General features: G+C 38.4%; 1 protein-coding gene across 1 annotated transcript in view; it reads right to left on the bottom strand.

Annotated features, from left to right (window-relative positions):
- Positions 1-20,034, bottom strand: part of CCDC170 (coiled-coil domain containing 170) — a 62,606-nt gene that overhangs the window by 29,870 nt on the left and 12,702 nt on the right. Inside the window, exons 2-6 of the mRNA XM_009281414.2 lie at positions 16,498-16,560; positions 13,001-13,132; positions 9,471-9,727; positions 4,679-4,823; positions 2,709-2,894 (exon numbers count right to left, since the gene is read on the bottom strand). Of these exons, the coding sequence (XP_009279689.2) occupies positions 2,709-2,894; positions 4,679-4,823; positions 9,471-9,727; positions 13,001-13,084 (672 nt within the window). The 5' untranslated portion in view covers positions 13,085-13,132; positions 16,498-16,560. The remainder of the gene's footprint in view (positions 1-2,708; positions 2,895-4,678; positions 4,824-9,470; positions 9,728-13,000; positions 13,133-16,497; positions 16,561-20,034) is intronic.

Here is a 20,034-nt window from a genome sequence, read left to right as displayed (position 1 = left end):
ATTATCATTCACTTGCTAATGCTGCTCAAATGAAAACCAGCTAACTGCAACAAATACTCAAGTATCAAATATACTAAAGAACATTCTGAATTACTCTCACATATTAACCTTATAACCTGCTAAAGTATTGCTTGAAGGTAACCAACGTGGCTTTCATTTTCTTCATCAAGAATTTCAGAATCTACAATCTGTTTAACTGATCATTAGATAGCCGCCGCCTCCTCCTGGAATATACAGAAAGGCACCTGGTCAAGAGAGGGAGTTCAGAGAAATCCCAAGGAGCAGAAGTGAACAACTACCTAGCAAGAAAAACTGGCAATGATTCAGAGAGGTGGCAGGGAACACTGCCGTGGCCAAGGCTTGCTGGAAAAGACTGACAGAATGCTGCGATGGCCTCTATATGCTTAGGAAGACTTTTGAGAGAAAACTGGGGAAAACGGGCCACCATCTCACTCTGTAATACAGATGATGGTCAATATGTTTGGCCCTGGGAGCTTCAGGCAAACAGAGGCAAGAGTCACTTGTACTCAGTCTGTGCTGGGTAAACTCTGTTACAGGCAACTCCATTAAAGCTCAGAAAACAGTCCAGGAACACGCCGCCGTGTGTGTGTGTCTTCTGGCACAGGAACAGTATGGATTTCTGCTTTTCACCTTCACAGCGAAACACGTCACAACATGTGCAACTCTCTTCATGTGCATATTTAAACTGCGCAAAGTACATAACAAAGTCAAACCAGCTTTATACCACTGATGCCCTTCCTGTAACCTAGTAAGACACCCATCAGGGGAACAGGGGATGCCATACATCCTCCTTTACATATGTGGATTTAAAGCATTTCGGTTTTTTACTTATTTTTTCAATACTGACTTTCTTAATATGCTTTTGTGAACACAAAACCTTCTCAACAGATTTACTCAGTATCTGCAAATTTAAGTAGCATTGAAACAGCACTGGAGGAATCTGCAGCCTCTAGATAAGCTCTGATGGCACACACTTCATTTGAAAGGCAATGCTAATAATTTAGCAAGACGTTTCTGTAAAATGGGTTAAATAAATTATGTATTTGGCATATGCACAATAATGATAGGAAAATATTTTTCATACATCTAGTTCAACTTTGGAAATGTTTTGGCAGTCAGAGCAAACTTGCAAAACAAGTCACAAATGAAACTCATCTTGGTTTAAAATATCTGCTGATTGTGGCTTACCTAGTGAGCAACCTACACTCTGCCCTTACTCACACTCCCGTGTTTGAAGTGAAGTACGAGAACAGAATGTTCTCAAAAAGGACCTGCTGAAGTTTTTGGTACAGGCTCTCTCTCAGTCCCATTTGAGTCTTTGAAAATTTTACACAGCTTGGTAAGGGGTATTTTCAGCAGTAAGTAAAATTTATGACCCTTGTGGTACTTAACACTTATCTTCCCTACAACAAATCCTTTCTTCTCCAGAGCACACTGTCAGCTATTTCTCATCTCCTAAGTATTTTGCCTACAACCAAATCAGAACACTTTATCCTTTAAAGTGTACGGTGGTGGTCTTCAGGAAAAAAGTAATGCCAGGGAGGCAGGGAAAATGTTGTATTACATTTGAAAACTTACTTGCACAAGGTTGCCTTTATGTTAAAAATTTCTACAAACTCAGTCACACACAGCTCAGCTACATATTTGGCAGTCTAAGTTTCTTCTCTTTTTTATTTAAGTTCTGGCCATCAGCTTTAACCACACTGCCCTAGTACCTGTGGGAAATTTTCATTATGGTTTTAGTGAACTGCTCCCTTTCCACAGTTATCGCTCAAAGTACAAAGTAATAAGGAAAACTGCTACAGAAGCTCACTTTGTTCGTCCATCTTTTGCAATGTACAAAAACTCTTAATGGTGAGTTCTCCTGAGCAATTAAATCCTTAAATCACATCCTTTTCCTTTCCAAATCATATCTAGGTGAATTTGGTGAATACTTGACTTACAACTTAATTTATATTTCTCATTTCAGCATCATTCCTGCTGCATGGATTTTCTCTATGGGTTCCCCACAGCAAAACAGTGCTTTCCTGCAAGAGCCATCCTACTGCCTACAACTTTTTGGGTATGAGTCAACTGAATATTTACAGTTATGAAATACAAGTTTATAACGCAGTGAAACAAGATAATCTAGGGTGTCTGGAAGCCAAGACACTTTACTTCCAGTTCCTTAAGAGAAAGAATAAAATAGTGTCCTATCAATTCAATTTCTCATTAGAATTTTTAAAGAAACTGAGTAGAAGAATCCTCAGAAAACTTGCAATATCACATAAATATTATTTAAAAGAGTATTTTTTTCATTGTTCCATGCTTGTGCCTCAGATATACTCATTAACTCTATATGTTTACACTGCTTTAAAAAACATCTGTTTATTTACCTGTTTGTGCAAGCACAGCAAAGGCTACAACAATACCAAGGAAGCAAAAATATAAATTCGCAAGCATCATCAGAAGACATCAAATCTAAATCAGAACTATTTTATGCGATATTATTGTTTAATCTCCATATATTCTCAAGCTTTCAAAAAGTTGAGAATAACCTTAGAAAAATGTCCTTTTTCGGAAAGACCCTAATCACCGGAAGTCTTTCAGAAGCATTTTTTCTCATACAACTCCTACTGAAAATTAATTTGAAATTTTGAGAAAACATTTGAAAACTAGACAAACATATACATCGTGCAATTATGTACCTTATTAAGTTTTTCCATGTCTTGATAGTATCCTGCTGCCTTTTTCTGCTCCTTGGTCACTTCTGAAACAAGCCTCATGATAGTTTCTCTACTAGCTTTGGACTCCATCTCATGGACATTGATAGTTTCTTGAAGAGCAGCAACCTGGTCTTTTAGTGTCAGATTTTCTTTACATATTTCAGAGACCTAGAGAAATAATTCAAATATTAGTAACTTTTTTAAAGCACTTAACAATTACATATATTCATCCCAGTACACCTGCTCCTAATCATCCCAATAAAGACATGGTGTTTCTGGTGACCCCTAGGTCAGATTTATAATTGCACTCTACTACTCCTTTCTAAAAAGAGTAGAAAGACAATTAAAATGAGAACCATATACCCACCAGAAACCCACACCTTAGTGTAATGTGGTTCAGATTTACTCCCACACAATCTCCATGATCTATTAAACAGGTGGAGAGCTACTCTCGCTGTGTATCTGCACTTGATATGAAGCAGGTCAGAAAATGAAAACAGATCATGCAACTAACTCCACGCGAAAAGCAGACCATTTCAGTTTGGCTTGTTAAGATTTATCCGTCTCATTTGGAACAAGAAACTGAAAGCTGCATTTTATGCTTGAAACTTTTTAGGCATGGGGAGATTTGAGTTAGTAACAGCTATTTCATAAGCATATTCAAGGGCAGGGCCAAATACCCAGTGGTCTGCTGTTCTGAGCATCCGACACCTTGGAAAAAGGAGTCATTTCCAGGATTCTAGGGCTGTTTTGGTACGTTACGCTACTTCCAAGAAGTGGAATAGATGAGTGTGGGCACTTCAAAGAGCACATAAGGTAAACAAAATACACCCTGACTCCTACTGGCAAGACGTTTATTAAGATTAAGCCACACCAATTCTGTCTTAAATAAAACCATAATGTGGAACAGAAGCTAAATAGACATTCCATGACCCCAAACAGAAAATGCACACAGTTTTCAGCACAAATTAGATTTCCCAACTAGATTTATTACATTGTTAAAACGAGATGTCAACATATGCTTTTTTTTTTAAACTCCAGTTATTTCCTTAACTTAAAGCACGTAGGAGTTACAGCTTAATACAAACATCTTTGCCTCTAATGACAACTAGCCAAGTTTTGTTAGAGTATCTATTACAATTTCAATGTGCTTGCAATATTATGAGGGCAAGGACTGTAAGAAATCACTGTGATACATACCTAGATAATCTTAATTTATTAAGTATTCCTTATAGCCAGAACTCTTATAATAATATGAATATAATGAAACAAAATTTCCCAAAATACCTAGTATGTTCCCAAGTGAAGAAAAATAGGGATAGCAAAGACTAGACAGAACATGAGAAAAATGCAGAAAATTAAGATAAATTGCCCTTCAGCAGCATCGATAAAGGTTAAAAGAGTCTACGAACAATTTTCCTTTCCTAAATGGAAGCTTAGCTTCTGGAACTTCAGAAATATTCTGAAGAGAAATAATGAAGTTTTATGATTAGGTTTCAAAATCACCACACAGTGACTTACAGTATTTTGTTACAGGGCATAGTTCAGGTTGTTTTAGGGTATGCCATTTCAGATGTTTCTACTTAACGGTATGTCGGCTCAAGATAAGTGTTAAGATCTAGCGTACAGTTTACATGTCACCTAGTGACTCCCACTGTTAATGTTTTCAGGAAAGCTTTCAACCAAGTATCTAATCAGGGTTGTACTGAGGAACTACAGGTTGATAAAATATTTATGCAGATAAGACCAGACTGAGTTCACTGAGGTCTATTAGTGTTCAGCGCCTTTGAAAATCAACCCAATATGAAAATAAATGTCTTAAATGAGAGCACTGTCTGTAAATCATTATTTAACACAAAGATTCCTGTCTTCATCACTTGCTTTATTTCTTTGACAACCAAATATTTTTCTACTAAATCTCTCTACAGAAACCCTTGCCTACGCATAATCACCTTCAACATTAAATGTTCCTGTGGTTTCTCTTTTTCTCTGATGTCTGTCTCCAACAATCCAGAAAGCTGTGTAAGGAGCTCCTCATACTTTCTGCTGATTTTAGAAGCTTGAGTCATGCTTTCTTCACACTCATCCAAATATTTACTAATCAGACAGAAAAAAAAAAATACACACATCAGGACGAATGTTCTCTGAAACAGAATTCTAGGCAAAAGACATTATCCCAAGATTATTGCTAGCTTCTGCATACCACAAAATGAATTTTTAAAGTTATATATAATTCTCTGTATCTGTTATTTAATAGATGTAACTTTTGTTGTTGCCTTATGTGTAAACATTTATTCATCTTTGCTTTTGATTAGCACTTTAAAGAGTCCTCTATGATCCCAACCTCATTCTCAGAACAAGATTTCAGTAAAACACAAGAACCAGGTAACATCAAAAAACAGTGCCCTCAAGATACTAGAAATGGAGGCTGCAAGCAAAAGCTTAGACAAAGTAAGGGGGAAGAGATCAAATTACAGTAAAAATATGCTAAAAGCACTTCACATCCCCTCTCTCTCTAATGAAGCTGACGGTGCTGATCAACAAACTCCGGGGAAAGAGAAGCCCCTCCGGACTAATGGAAGTGTGGGACATCCAGAGTACCTACGAAGGGGAGTTTACCAGCAGAAGCAAATGGAGATGGGAGACGCTACTTTGCTGTACATACAGTCTTCTGCAGTGTGACACTACCCACGAACATATGACATGGAGACAAAGAGGGGAAAAAAAGCAGAGACTAGATTCAGGCTAAAGGGACCCATTAAAAAAGAAAATTCCAAGGGACTACCGCAAAAGTATGAAGAAAAGGCAGCTTTTTGTCATCAATTTCATCACTCTCAAAAGGTGCCTATCGTGCGGATACATATCCCACATGAAACATCTGTTATCAGCCTTAACAGCAGGTATTGGTTTGTAAATGCTCTATAAGAACAAATAACCAAATAACAGAGCGGTCAGTTTAACTCATTGGCATAAATGTGGTTACATCCCGCCCGTTGCCAGGGACAAAGACAAGTCCAGCAAACAAGCATTGCCACAGTCTGCATAGGTAGCAAACATAGATTGAAATCTTGCTCACGATGCTGCAACGCTGAGCATCACTCCTCAAAAACTACAAAGAAACAGATTAACAAAAATAGCCAACCAAACAAAGCTCAAAATGACCATTAGTGCAATCCAAATATCAACTCCAATACCTCTCAGATAACAGCCATGAGAAAGGCACTCAGTGGTAAAAGCACAGTGCAAGAGAGAAAACTATTGAGCTTCCAGTTGAGAAAGAAGGTACTTTCTAAAGCAAGTTCTTCACAAATATTTGAACACTAGAATAAAACCAGATGTGAGATATCACCAAACAGCTGTCTAGAGCAAATATTTTATTGAAACTCATTTGCTTATCAGAGCATAGCACTATTCTCAGTTTTCAAGATGGGCATGCTAGCCATTTCTGGACTCATTCTTTTCCATTTCTGATTTCTTCCTCTCTAGGATGGCAATCAAACAGGCAACAGAGCATCGCTCCATAGTCAAAAAGCAGCATGAGACTCCTATAGAAAACACCCAGTGAGTGCGAACTCAATACGTTAAATAGTTATAAATCACTAAGCAAAAGAGATGGTCCATGAAAAAATTTAAGATGTTGCCTTAGGAGGGAGATCAGCACAGTTGTCAATGCTGCAAAGTGGAGGAGAGTGGAAGAATAACAAAGGGGAATGGAAAACATTAATTACTGCTCCAGACAGGACGAGGATAGTTCCATGTACTACCGCACAGCACACACCGTGAGCCAAAAGAGCTCTGCCTTCTGCAGCAGGCACTGGCCCTCAGAAAACAAGTGCCTCACAGCTTTCTCACCTCCAGGCACCTTCCTCTCCTCTATAGCGCCAGCAAAACTAAGCTGTGAGATGGTCGCTAAATTGCTGTCCTGAGGAGGGGCATGTCAGAAGTGAAAAGGTATGAGACTCCAGACATGCCATACATGCACACCTATACGTTAGAATATTGTGAGATTGACCGCCAACCCCGCAAACTGTTCTGTGGCTCTGAAAAATCAAGGCACACAGAACCATGCCTGCTTCTAAAAATAAACAATCTGAAGTACAAAGCACATACTTGACAACTCTACGAATAACCCAATCCAATAGGGCCATAAAGGTTTGAGCACCTAGAAAATAGGCAATCAGGTACAAAAAAGTAGAAAGCAGCTCTTTCACAGCTTTGCTAGCTCTTCAGAACTAATGAGCAAAGAGAAGGGGGGGGGGAGCTTTTCACAGTTCAGGCTCTAAAAGTACCTTGGCAATAGAGCTGTTGAGTAGAAAAGCACCATTTTCAATAGGAGAGGTGTACATCTTGGAAACCAATCACAGAATTCATTAAATATTTTTTACTATACCCCTAGGTATAGAATGTAAATGTGCATTTCTTGCCTACTGGCTTGCTCTTCCCTTTTATTAGTGGTTTTCAGTGAAAATCTTTCTTCAATACCTAACTAGGACTAGTCATGTGCCACGTGCTACTAAGGTGGCCAGACTAAGCGACTAAAGTTCATTAAGTCAATACATTGACTAGTATTGTGGCACATGTAACCATCAGCTGAGGATGAGAAAAAGCTTTGAAAGCATACTCTGTAGATTCGTGACCAATCTAACATGTTTGTTCCTTCCGAAAGGGCAGACTCACCCTCCATTTGTCCCTTCCCTTTTGCCAGCACTCCAGTGGTACACTCCAGGTGCACAACGAACCGGACCTGGGATTGGTAGAGCTGGAAATTAAGCTTTTTATTTTGCTCACATCTCTCTTGGAGCAGTTCCCTCGTCCCGATCACCATGCAGCAACACAAACGGAAGTGCTGACACAAGTGTCACGGGCAAAACAGAGCAGCCAGGACCACACTAGGAGCGACGGTACAGATTTATGCCACATAAAATTGATCATGTCACTGTAACAATAGGCTAGTGTGATACACAGTATTTCGGCAGTTTTCTCCCAGTGAGTCAGGCAAACAGGATAGAAGTTTTCTTCCTTCCCCCCCCCCGAAGTAGCATTTTAAAGAATCTTAACAACCATTATCTCAGAGACCGTGATGTTTTCTGTGTCGCTAGGATGCATAATACACTTCCTGGCTTAGCTATCTCCTCACTTATATGGGGATCATATCTAAAATCTTTGGCGATCAACATCAGCACCCTCCAGGCAGGACTTTTGGCAAATCAGCTGGTAATAGACAAGTGCACTGCAATGGATTTCTCTAGATTTTAAAATAACTTAATTATCCACTTCTGACGCACAAAGCCTGTAAGAGCTGTGCAAAATACTGATTAGGGAAATTCAGACATCTGGTGAACACTCACCTTGCTCTTAACTAGACAATATTGAGAGAGACATGGATATTAGCCTTGTAATGGTGGAAAAAAAAATCCATTATAAAAGTCTGTAAGGTGTCTCTTAACATACTGTGACTCACACTGATTTTGTAATTTTAGAGTTCAGAATATTTTCACACCAATTTTATTTGTGATTAGTCTCCATCCCACAGACCCGAAATATTAGCAGTTATGCAGAACTGACAGATCAGTGCTCTGACACACTAAGAACAGTATAGTTAAGGATACTATCTTTTATTAATAGTTTTATGCAGACCCGAAATATTAGCAGTTATGCAGAACTGACAGATCAGTGCTCTGACACACTAAGAACAGTATAGTTAAGGATACTATCTTTTATTAAAAGTTTCATGCAATCAGTATGCATGTTAAAAAAAAAAAATAAAAAAACCACAACACACAGCAATGTCCAGAAGAAAGCAGAAGAAAAGTCACTCAAAGCTAACATTACTGAAAGCTGAACAAACGTTAACCAAACATTAACATGCTCCCGTCAGGATGCTACTAACTAGGAATTATACCATATTTTCTTTATTACACTGCTCCTAACGGACAGCTTTACACTAAGGAAGAAATTCACTTGACACTGTTCTGGTTCCAGCTGTGACACATAAGAGGGCAAAAGAGACCGGAGTGGTGCAGCAGCACAGTCACTCACCACCACATGGCCCATACAGCATGTCAAGTGACAGGTAAATGTCTGCAAAAGATGCCACATGATAAGGATAGACCAGGACACTAGACCATAGTTGCAGGTACTGCCCATCACAAGCATGCTATGAAAGGCACAAAGTTTGCCTCAGTGCCATACATGAAAATACCTGAATGAAGAAACCATACATACTGTTTCTACTGCACTCAGACAAATGGCACTCTGTGCTCATTTTCTGTAAATATTGAGGTTACACCAAGCTGACTCATGTCATCATTTCTCCTCCGAAGGACAAAATTCTCAAAACCCCATTTATGGGCTAACAACTCAAACCAAAATTAAAATTTCAAAACCTTCCACACACTCGGGTACAATGGTTGTGCAAGGCATTGTAACAGAATTCAGATCTGCGATGAAGTCTGTCCACCAACGTACTTTTCTGCATTGACAACTGCACCATTCTGTCATCCCAAACAAAAATTTTTTGTTTCTCATGACACTCAAAACCCCATTTATGGGCTAACAACTCAAACCAAAATTAAAATTTCAAAACCTTCCACACACTCGGGTACAATGGTTGTGCAAGGCATTGTAACAGAATTCAGATCTGCGATGAAGTCTGTCCACCAACGTACTTTTCTGCATTGACAACTGCACCATTCTGTCATTCCAAACAAAAATTTTTTGTTTCTCATGTCACACGAATCTTACTGAAGTTTGGCATTTTGCTCATGAAGCTCATCCTTCAGCTCCCAGTTCTCCTTGAATGCTGCCTGAGCTGTCAGCTCAGCCTGGTTTTTAGAAGTGGCAAGCACACATGCCTCTTCCTCCATCTCCTGAATTCGGGATTGCAAAGACAGTAGGCGAGACATCTGTCTAGCATTGTTTTCCTTGTAGCTTTCAGCTTCAGCCTTCAGCTCTTGAAAAGAGGCTTCTTTAGAGACCATTCTGGACCTGAGTTCAAGAAGCTATAGACAGAAAAGGCGAAAACTCATTAAACAAAGGAAGAATAATTTTGCCCAGGCTGAAATATGTGACTGCACTACAAGTTCAGCAATGTGACAAGAAACACATTTTGGAACAAAAGACTCAGAGTTTTCTATCACTACAAGACTGAGTGGAGGGACGCCACTTTATTTTCATATAACTAGGAAAAAGCAATGGAAGAAAGGGGTTTGTAAAAACAAAAGCTGCTGTTGTGTAATACAATACAACTTTTCAAGCTAATCTCTTACAGGAAGATAAATTTATTTACAAATTCAGAATTCAGGAAAAGCCCACCTTAAGTTCTGCTGTGCAGCCTTAACTCACCTCCCTTATGCATCTGCATTATAATCCAGTCATCAACACCACTATTCCCTCTTTTTTGCCTGCCTCCTCCCTGCTCCCAATTCCGGTGCACGATTCTACAGATAATCTATAGCTGTGGGGAGTTGTAACAGTAAAGTATCCTATTGTATGAGGGTGGATCCTTTTGATGATTTGCAGCATATTCAGAAGCAAAGAAATTTTTGGAGACTTGTGGTGTAGGCAACCTCTTCTCAGCTTATGCAAATAGTTATTTTATGGTCTGATAATCCAATCAAATGTAGCTGGACTTACACAGAAACAGCAAGAGAACTTTTTAAGGAAGGGTGGGAGGAGGGACATCACCACCAAAAGTCAAGGACCTGTTCCAGAGACAATGCTAGAGCTTCCAAACAGTTCATGGAGTTCAGTTGTTTTTCTTTACTTTCCCCTCTCTCTTTTCATTAAAAATACCATTTTCCATTGAACTATTTCTGCTACAACCTTCTTTAAAAGACTGAGCTTGAGACAGATACACCAGGCACATAAAATTTCAGTGTATTTTATTTTGTTAAAAGGAACAAGTAATTTAAAGTGGATTTTTTGTCACAAGAAGTGTTAAGGCATGTTTCAGCTTTCCTGACAATTCCAATTATAAGCAGCAAGATATAATCCAAAACATTTATCTCCTACTACATAAAATTAACAGGCAAACAATTAAGCCACATTAACTGCTCTTTACGACATGTGCTAGGGTTTTTAACTTGTGGATATTTAAGACATTAAGCTGCAAATTCACGGCTCTGCCAGAGGCTTCCAGTGTGACCAAACCCAAGACACTCAGAGAAATTCCAGGAGGCCAGTGAGCCAACTGAACAGTGACTGCCTTGGAAAAGAGAGGTCCTGCTTCCCCTGCTCCCAGCCACGCACGCCTGTCCTCTCCCTCACACCAGCTCTGGTATTTGTCCGACTCCTCCACAAACTTAACTAACGCAGCTGACAGAAAAGAATTCACTTTCTACAGAGGAGGAGGAGGAAGGGGAGCTGGCCATGTCACAGAGAAAAGGCTAACACTGAGGAGTTGGGTAGGAGGATCACTCTTGCAGCAGCAGCATAGTCTCTGATGAGCTTATGCTTCACCTGCAAGCACTGATTCATCAGACACTTTGGAGCTGAAATAAAGCAGCACTGATTTTGAGAAAAGCAGCTCTGCCTTTTCCCAGGCTCATGGGCTTCATTTCCATACTCCACCCTCTTCTTTGTGCTAGCAGAAGCACTTACATGGCTACAAGGTGAAATAAGATTTGGAAACTGATCTGGCTAAAAAAACAACCCAGAAGGAGAGGCTTTATTTTTCAATTGCATCAGTTCCCCAACAACACAGTGCACCGTAAAACTACACATACATCTGTGCCACACAAGGGATGGGGCAGCGTGGGGAAGGAAATGAGCAGCTGAAACAATAGGATTGCTTTGCTTGGCAGCTGGACCAAGCTATGGTAGCTTAAAGCGTTCACAACTTTAAAACTTCTCTGTGGTTCAACTCCCCATCTGCAAAATGTGATATTTTTTACTCTGTCCATTGTCTTTGTGGTCAGTTCCAACAGCAGAAAAAGCAAGAATAATCCCATATCATGAGTTTTACAGAGCACTCAGCAGAACAGGGCTCTGACCTCAACTGGGTCATGAAGGTCTTTATTAACAAGAGCATGAACAGCTGCTTTCTCGACTATTCTTTCACTTTTGCAAGCACAGTGCTGAAAGAATCTATAAATCAGTCTGTCATGCTGGCAGTAACGCCATTAAACATTTGCAGTAACAAATTCTTTCTATGAGAACATGAGATTCTGTATGGCTTTTTAGAATTGAAACTTAAAAGTACTGGTCCTGGATAGCCATTAAATGTAGAGGACCTCTGCAGTAATTTCAGGATCAACGGGTCAAATTCAAGCTTCGACGATGGACATTCACCCCTGTAGTTCTGACTGGATACTCTATTAACAATTCATTCTCATACAATATTACATGTTCTTTCTGTTTCCTGTATTCAGCTATCCACAATTAAAGAATTTTATTTCATTGATAGAGCCTTTTTTAATGTTCATGTGCTATGCAAGTATATTGCAAAGTACTTTACAATGTACAACAGAAATACACATTTGTAAAATGTACAGATGTTTAAAGTACTAGTTGGAGTCTGTCAAACTTTATGTATCTATATATATTTATGTATCTGTGAACATTTATGAATGTATACACCTAAATCTAGGTATGTAAATAAACATAAGCACTTCATGTCTCCTAAAGGCAAATTTGACTCTGTTTTAAAACTGACCACTGCCCACACTGCTGAACTGGATCAAATCAATCTTATTCAGTCATACATTAAAAAAAAAAAAGTACAGAAACTCTAAAAATTATCCTCTAATAAATCCTCTCTCCTAAGAACCACCATTCCCACAGCAGGGATAGCAGAAAAGGATGCGCATGTGTTCTTCAGCCTCTCTAGTTACAATCAACCACATTAGCTCAGTCACAACTTCACTGGTGATGAAAGCAAAGCAAATTTGGGCAGCTGTAATAAAGTGGAGGAATAGGTGAGGATGTGCAGTTATATCTTAACTCACCAGCAATAGGAGGACATCTATCAGAACTTTTATGGAACCACAATTTAGAAATATTAACTTTCAGGTTTAATTACAAAAGATTGCATTTAGGTGATGATGATAAAAAGCTAGACTGCTTCAAATCTTTCAAATATAAGCTCATAATCAGTTCATGAACACAGAAGCAAGCAGAGTAAAAATCGCATGGAAATTCTGTTACAAGAAACAAGAGTTCTGTATCAAAAGCAAGAAGTTTTGGACTTTCTGAAAACTTTCTATTCTCTGCAGAAAGTGACTGTAGAGAATCCTCAGGTTTGGAGAAGGATTTGGAAGTATTTTTAAATGTACCTCTGACTGGGCACAATCATACTTCGCTGAAAGTGCTGCAAGTTCACTTTGAGCAGTTTCAGCTGCAGCTCGATAGTGATTCATCTGCTCTCTAGTGACAGGAATATCCAAAAGAACGCGATCATGTGATTCCTGGGAAGACAGTATGAAAACAAAACCATTAGACATTGCATTTTTTGAACGTTTTTGCTCGAGTGCTTTTTTGTTTGATGAGGCTGCTCAAGGGCATCTATTCCAAATATGTTATTCCCAGAGTAACTAACCCTTACTGGAAAAATAGGATAAACAGTCACTTTTCTACCAGTCACCACTTTCATCTGCAAGTTCAGCCATCAACATCAGTGCTAAAGTACATCGGCACGTAAGATATTCCCCCTCAACAATCCCATGGCCTCCCACTATTTTCAGTTCAGGTTGTTCCCTGCAGTTTCAATGTATTCAGCAACATTCAAAAGGTCCCTCATCTACAAACTTATCCAGTCACTCCTTCAACCCACATAAACTTTAACCCAAAGGGAGTCTTCAGGTGTCTCTTATGCGAAGAACTACTTTGGGTTTTAGACTTCAGTTACGTTGCATGCCCTGTCATTTTTATGTTGGAAGAAATGGTGAAAAAAAGCAATGGTTATCAATCCTCTCCGTGCCACTCACGATTTTGCAGATTGCTATCGTATCTCATCTCCAGTCTCTCTACCGTGTTGAGGAGTCCACGTCTACTCAGACACTCCTACTTGCTCCTCAAAGTCACTTTTTGGCTTGCCCATTTGTGCTTTTACTTCTAATCTGCCAAGGCTAAAGGTCCTTTTGAACTCTGTCACTTGGACGTAACTTCAGCTTTCTGAACGATGCTTTCTCATCCCCGGCAATCACCATACTGACTTCCTTTCACCCTTCTTCAAGCCCTTCTGATAGATGGCAAGCACTGGCTCTGTACTTCTAGCAGTCTCCTTCATACCACTTGCATAACTCTTTTAGATGTGCCTTTTAGACTCTTTGTAGTAAGCTTTCTCATTCTTGTGTGGTTCTGTTCTTCTACAGTAGAGCAGAAATGCATTGGATTTCTTGGCCTTTGTTACTTAAATCTTTCAATATGAAAATTCAGACCTGAGGTCTTGATAGGAGTTTCATTAGTCAGAACATTTTTTTCCCAATCAACAGTGACTACAAAATGATGAAATTTAACATCTTCCAAACAAGACTGTGTTTAAGTGATGATGGGAGCACACGTGGCAGAGCACAGAACATGAGATTTTTATTCCGTCAGCTCCCACACAGGACAAACAAAACTGCAATCCTAGTGCATATAGGCATACATTACAAAATGTAAATCTCCCCCAGTTAATAACTGCTGTTGAAACAAGGTATTCCAATGGAGACAGAGACAAAATGTCTTCACTCCACGCTCTTCTACATCAGCGTTAGTTCCAGGCCGAGATAAATTACAAGTTCAGCTCCTACCCATTCTAAATAGAAAAAAATGAACAGCTTTCTAAATAGGTGAACATCTAGTAAAATAAGCTTCTACCAAGAAACGCACAAAGAAATCCCTGGGGAATAAGGTAAAACTACTAGTTTGGACTGTAGCAGAAGATAAATTACCTCAGATTAGTTTCTCTACTATTGTCAACTCTTTTCTTTAATCTTTCTTCAATGCACTAGTACACACTGGATTACATCCATCAAGTTTAATCATATTCACCTCCCTCAAAGACACTCAGCTGTGCTCTTTCACAAAGGAGTTGCCACTCTCATCAAGACAGACTAATACTTCTAGTACAGCTCACGGCCATACACAACATAGTAAACAATTTCTGAGATAAAAGGGCTGCTAATTTTCTCAACACTTTATCACCATTCCGAGGGAGTGAGGGAAGGCATGTGCCGTCTCTTTGCTACTTTGTCTTCTTTTTTGCTTTACTCCACTTGTTTCACATTGTACAACCACGTGAAATTCTTTGATGTGGAGAGGTGTTTTTTTTCACTCTGTAATACACCAAGGCTCCAAAACCATGGCTGGAGCTTGCAAACAGTAACACTGTGTATGTTATTATATTTATATTACTGTATTGATGTATGTCTTCTTTTTCTTCCCTAAACAAACACAACCACTTATGACTCTACAGAAAGAAGCAATACATGTCAAAACTGATGAAATAAAAAAAATTCAGAGCATAGCTGAAGAAAGAAGTCCCCTGTTCAGCAGCAATAATCAACATAAGAAAACTCTTTACAGATGGAACTTCTGAAACCTACATTTGTCATACAAATCTAGATTTTAAGATGATGAGCACTTTAAAGATGCAGATACACATCCAGAAGGATTTAAAAGAGGTTTAAATGAAGCCAGGTACAAAAGTCAATGGGAATTACCATTTCACTCATTTACAGTCTTAGTGAGATTTACAGAAGCAGATCTCTGCATCCTCCAGTGCCTTAGTAAATATGAAGCTAACCATACATGGTGACACCATGCTAGGAAAGTTGGTGTGATTATCGTACTTTTGGCAGGGAATGTGCATGCTTTAAGTAAATAGTTTTCTATGTTTTGCCAGCAGCCATTCACGAGTCTGATCATTAATCATACCTATAACAATGCAATTAATTTGGCATGACTCTACTATGGGGTAAAATTTGTAATGCAGATGTGCCACTTTTGTATCTCTGGAAAAATTCAGATTTGTAATGTTTCATGAGTACTATGTAGTTTATACTGATTACTGTTAAGAAAATAGAATGAATAAAGTGTTAAAAAAATAAGAGGCAGTAGACAGGAGAAGCCTTAATATATTATCACTCAATCAGCTCTAAATAATCCAGGTTTTGGGTGTTTCTCCCACTCCCGTTATTAACTTTTTTGATCCCTTTCCACTTACCTGCAAGTAAATGAAGTCTTCATTTCATTTCAAATGCTAAACGGAAGCTAAACTTATATTTACAATACTTAAGAGTAATATCTACTTGGACCTTTGGCTTTATTAGCAATAGGCATTCTTTAGAAGACCAACAACATAAGGTCATTGTTGTTATTGTGGAGTTTTTTGTTTTCATTTTTTACCAAATAACCACTTTCACCTCCCTGGTATCCGGCCTGTAGTTGGCAATCTTCACCCGATTCAGAAACAACAGAACTTCAACAACATTCAGTAGTTTTATACCTCATCATATACTTTGAAATCAGCCAACTGTTCAAGTCACTCCCATTCTGCTTTTGTCAGCTTTTCTTTTATTTCCTTATTTCTTATTTCAACCCTGGCAAATGCTGCTACCACTGCCACTGCCCCCCCTTTCCCAAAATATATATATTTTAAAAAATCTCTATTGAAACAGAAAGCCCTCAGTAAGCATTCAAGCACTGACCACTACCCTGAGTGACTTGCCAATTCATTGCCTCTTTCCCATAGCAGACAGGCACTACTCAGGACAGTGATTTCTTCTTCCTGTTTCCAAAGCGCCTAAGAACATTGGGATTGGCATACCAAAAATAATGACTCACGAACCTTTGTCAACTCCGTTCTTCCTTTGCTTCTACGGAAGAAATCGGGGGGAGGGGGGAAAAGGGGCTGAAAATTAAATAGATGTGCAATGTGATGACACATGACATTAATTTTTCACAGACCTGCTTTACTAAACTATGTCATAGGTTACCATCAGCAAAGTAGGGCATAAAAGCAGAACACTGTAGGAAAGCTTCCCTAGCCTATGAGCTTTGATGGCCTCCACAATATTCAAACCCACATCTAACTAAAACAGACTTCTTAACTTTGACTTCTCTGGGTTACATTTACTGGTTCAGCTGCACAGTCAGGCTTTGTGCAGTTATCACTTCCTCTTGCCACTGCTTTTCATGTGCTCCAAATTTTTATTTCCTCTCTTCTTTTATCCTGCATCTCTTCTACCCTGATAAATTTAAAAAAAAAAAAATCTGAGCAATAAGCACGTGATCTATCTTAGCGGAACTACATCTTTTTTTCTCCTCAGATGATAAGGTAACTAATGGGTCCTTTTTACTGACATATTTATACAGAACTTAGTACACTGGTTGGACTCAGTGGGCTATTCAATAATTTCTATAAATCCCAGTGTCATAACAGTTCATATTCTGAAAACAAACAAAATGAGATATCCTGAATCTGTAATATTTCTTCCTAAGACAAATTAATATTCATGGGTGTATATGTGCATAAAAATTGTTCTAATTTCTGAAAATACAATGCAGCAGCACGGTTTATTATTATTATTTGCTGCACCCAGAAGGAAGATGACATCCAACGTGAAGTACTGGGAAGAACGTGCAGTTAAAAAATTTCCATGCAGAATTTACCTCCCTAAGAAATCACAAAGAAATGTTAGTCCCCAAACCTGCTGTTGGATCCATGGGAGGCTAAGGTGCCCTTCAAAGCAACAGCAATGAAGAAGAATTCATTTTGCATGGGCTGAACTGCTGGAAAAGGGATCTTAAACGTTATGTTTTGATTGTAACTATTCTAACTACAGCTAGAAACTTAATATTAAAAGTTTGTTGCCACCCAGAAGCTAACTAGCTTAATTTTCTGATTAAACAATCAAAACATGTTCTAAAAAGGCCATTTTCAAAACTGTCTTGTATAAATTGATTTAAAAAGAAAAGAAAATTCTACTTCAGCATGCAGGGAATATTCAATTTTTATTTTATTTTGCAAAATAATCTATCCTAGGATAAAGAAAGACAAGTTTTAGAGTATCATTTTTTCGTAAGATCTGCAGGATAAAATGCAAATCTTTATATAAATAACTACAAGTTACATGACAATCAGGCGCTGGACAGTTTTTAGAGATTCATTTCTGAGTCAAACGGAGGGAAGGCCATTGCAGATTTTGCTTGGTAGCAGCAGCTAGCCAGCCAGCCAGCATGCACATCACTTCAGAACAGCCACAGCAGCTTCACACACCAATGACTGTGAGAAGGGTAAGCCACTGTTACGCAGTAAGTCAGATTTTGTTAACTTATGAAAAAAAGACTAATGTGAATTGGAGTAATTTAGAGAAAAAAAAACCCACAACAAAAAAAACCACAACTGTTCACAAATTAACCATCTTGTACGTATATTTTGGGTAAGGCTGACTTCTTTCTAGATAATAATTTGCCCAATTTGCCTATCAGAGATCTCAAAACGTTTGTAGTGATAATGCTTTATCATCAACTTCAAAATTTGCAAGTAACTTTTCAAAACCATTTCAGTTCTGTCAGTTTCTCTTTCACATTATAAAATGCCAGAAATATCCAATTACTTTTGATCACTTCCCACTCGGTGAAGTCCTCTTTCCCCTCTCCGATTTCTGCCTGCAACCTGGCCCAACTCATTGCTTGCAGTTTTTGTGTGTGCAATTCTGAAAAGTTCTTTTTTTGTCGTTGTTATGTGTCTGTGGAGTTTTTATGCATTAGTATACTGTTCCAGAAACACGTAAAACTAAGTAAGGTGTTCCCAACAGCTCAAATAAATTACCAAAGAGATTTTCTAAATTCCTTTCAGAAGGGTACTGCTTAGCTCTACCCTCCTCCCTTTGCAGTAATCATTGAAAGGTATTACTGAAAGATAAAAATCACTCTCTGGTGTTGTTCATCTACTGAAGAGGCCAATTTCAAGCTTGATTAATAGGCCCCAATGAAAGTTTCGTGACAATCAAACTTTTAGTCTTGCCCTCTACTACTACAAGCAGCAGTTAAAGCGTTTTCATCTTTCATTTTCCTCTCTGTTAGGATGAGGTGACTTTGCATCTAAATATAATAAATGTGTTTAATATGATGAAAGACAGCAGTCATCTCAAGGCAATTACAGAAACGCATCACCTACTGTAAATATTACTTAAGATGCTTTTTGTTTTACTTCATCCTTTGGCTAAATTAAGGAATTTGGATCTCCTCTGATGCTTTGTCTCACAGCTTTTCCAAAATGAATAACGAGAAGGAGCTGAAGGAGCTGCTGTGTTTAGTCTCAAAATAATAAAAATTGCTAAGACAAAATTTAGGGGAAAAATGTGACAAAATTAGGTGCTTATGCAGGGATTTTTGCAAACCACTTATTGTTCTACTGTTTTTACTTTACCAGTGCTGAATAGAGTTAAATAACTTTTGTAAGAGAATAACTTAAATGAGAGATTTAAAAAACAGACCATCATGCAATACCAACTCTTGCAATTTTCCTACAATGCCTACTATACTTTACTACAGTGAATGAAAGGCAAATATTTTGGATATATTTAAGTGTGTTGGCATATACACAATTAAGACCGATCAGTGCTGTAGTTTGATTTGCCTTTTGTAACCCACATTTTATAAATACATGGTTCCTAATGTACTGCTGAGTCACGAAAGTAACATTCACAAGCTGTTTGACTTCAGGTTGGTAGGATGTGGAGCAGGTTACTGTCAACTCTGTAACTAAGCAGCGCTAACGAGAACTTCATAATTGGGTCAAAACAGTCATATTTAATATAATGGCGGTTGATTTTGCCATGACAAACTACCAAAATTCTGTATTTTTTGTCTCAGAACAATATAGCATAATTACAAAACTGATATTCAACTATTGAGATACCGAGCAGTTCACACACTAATAAATTGTTTATCCTTTGAAATACGAAACCACTGCAAGTTTTCTACTGTATCTTTAGTACAAAAGAGTTTGATCTGTTTAAGCAATATCCTCGAGCGTCTCCTTTAAATTCACATCAACGCCAGCAAACCAGTTTCAAAGGAAGAAGAAATGCAAAGAAGAAATTCTTAGATAACTATAAATTCCTACTCCATGAAAGATACTCCCTTCTGCAACACTTAATAAGAAAGAACTTTCGTCCTTGAATTTGTAAAGATAAGCTATAATGATCAGCTGAAGTTCACTGATCTACAACTGAAGCGCATATCTACTGCCGCATAAAGCTCTGCAGCTGCACAAGTTGTTTTTTAAAAAAGGCGAAATTAAATTTAAAATTGAAACGGTAACTTGCAAGGGGGGTTTACAGTCAGCCTCAATGTCAGCCGCCCCCCCCACAAACAG

The sequence above is a fragment of the Aptenodytes forsteri genome, unplaced genomic scaffold, assembly GCF_000699145.1.
Source record: "Aptenodytes forsteri isolate BGI_AS27 unplaced genomic scaffold, ASM69914v1 Scaffold82, whole genome shotgun sequence".
In the NCBI taxonomy this organism is placed as follows: Eukaryota; Metazoa; Chordata; class Aves; order Sphenisciformes; family Spheniscidae; genus Aptenodytes; species Aptenodytes forsteri.
Note: the sequence above shows the minus strand (reverse complement) of the source record. Positions and strands in the feature narration are given on the sequence as shown.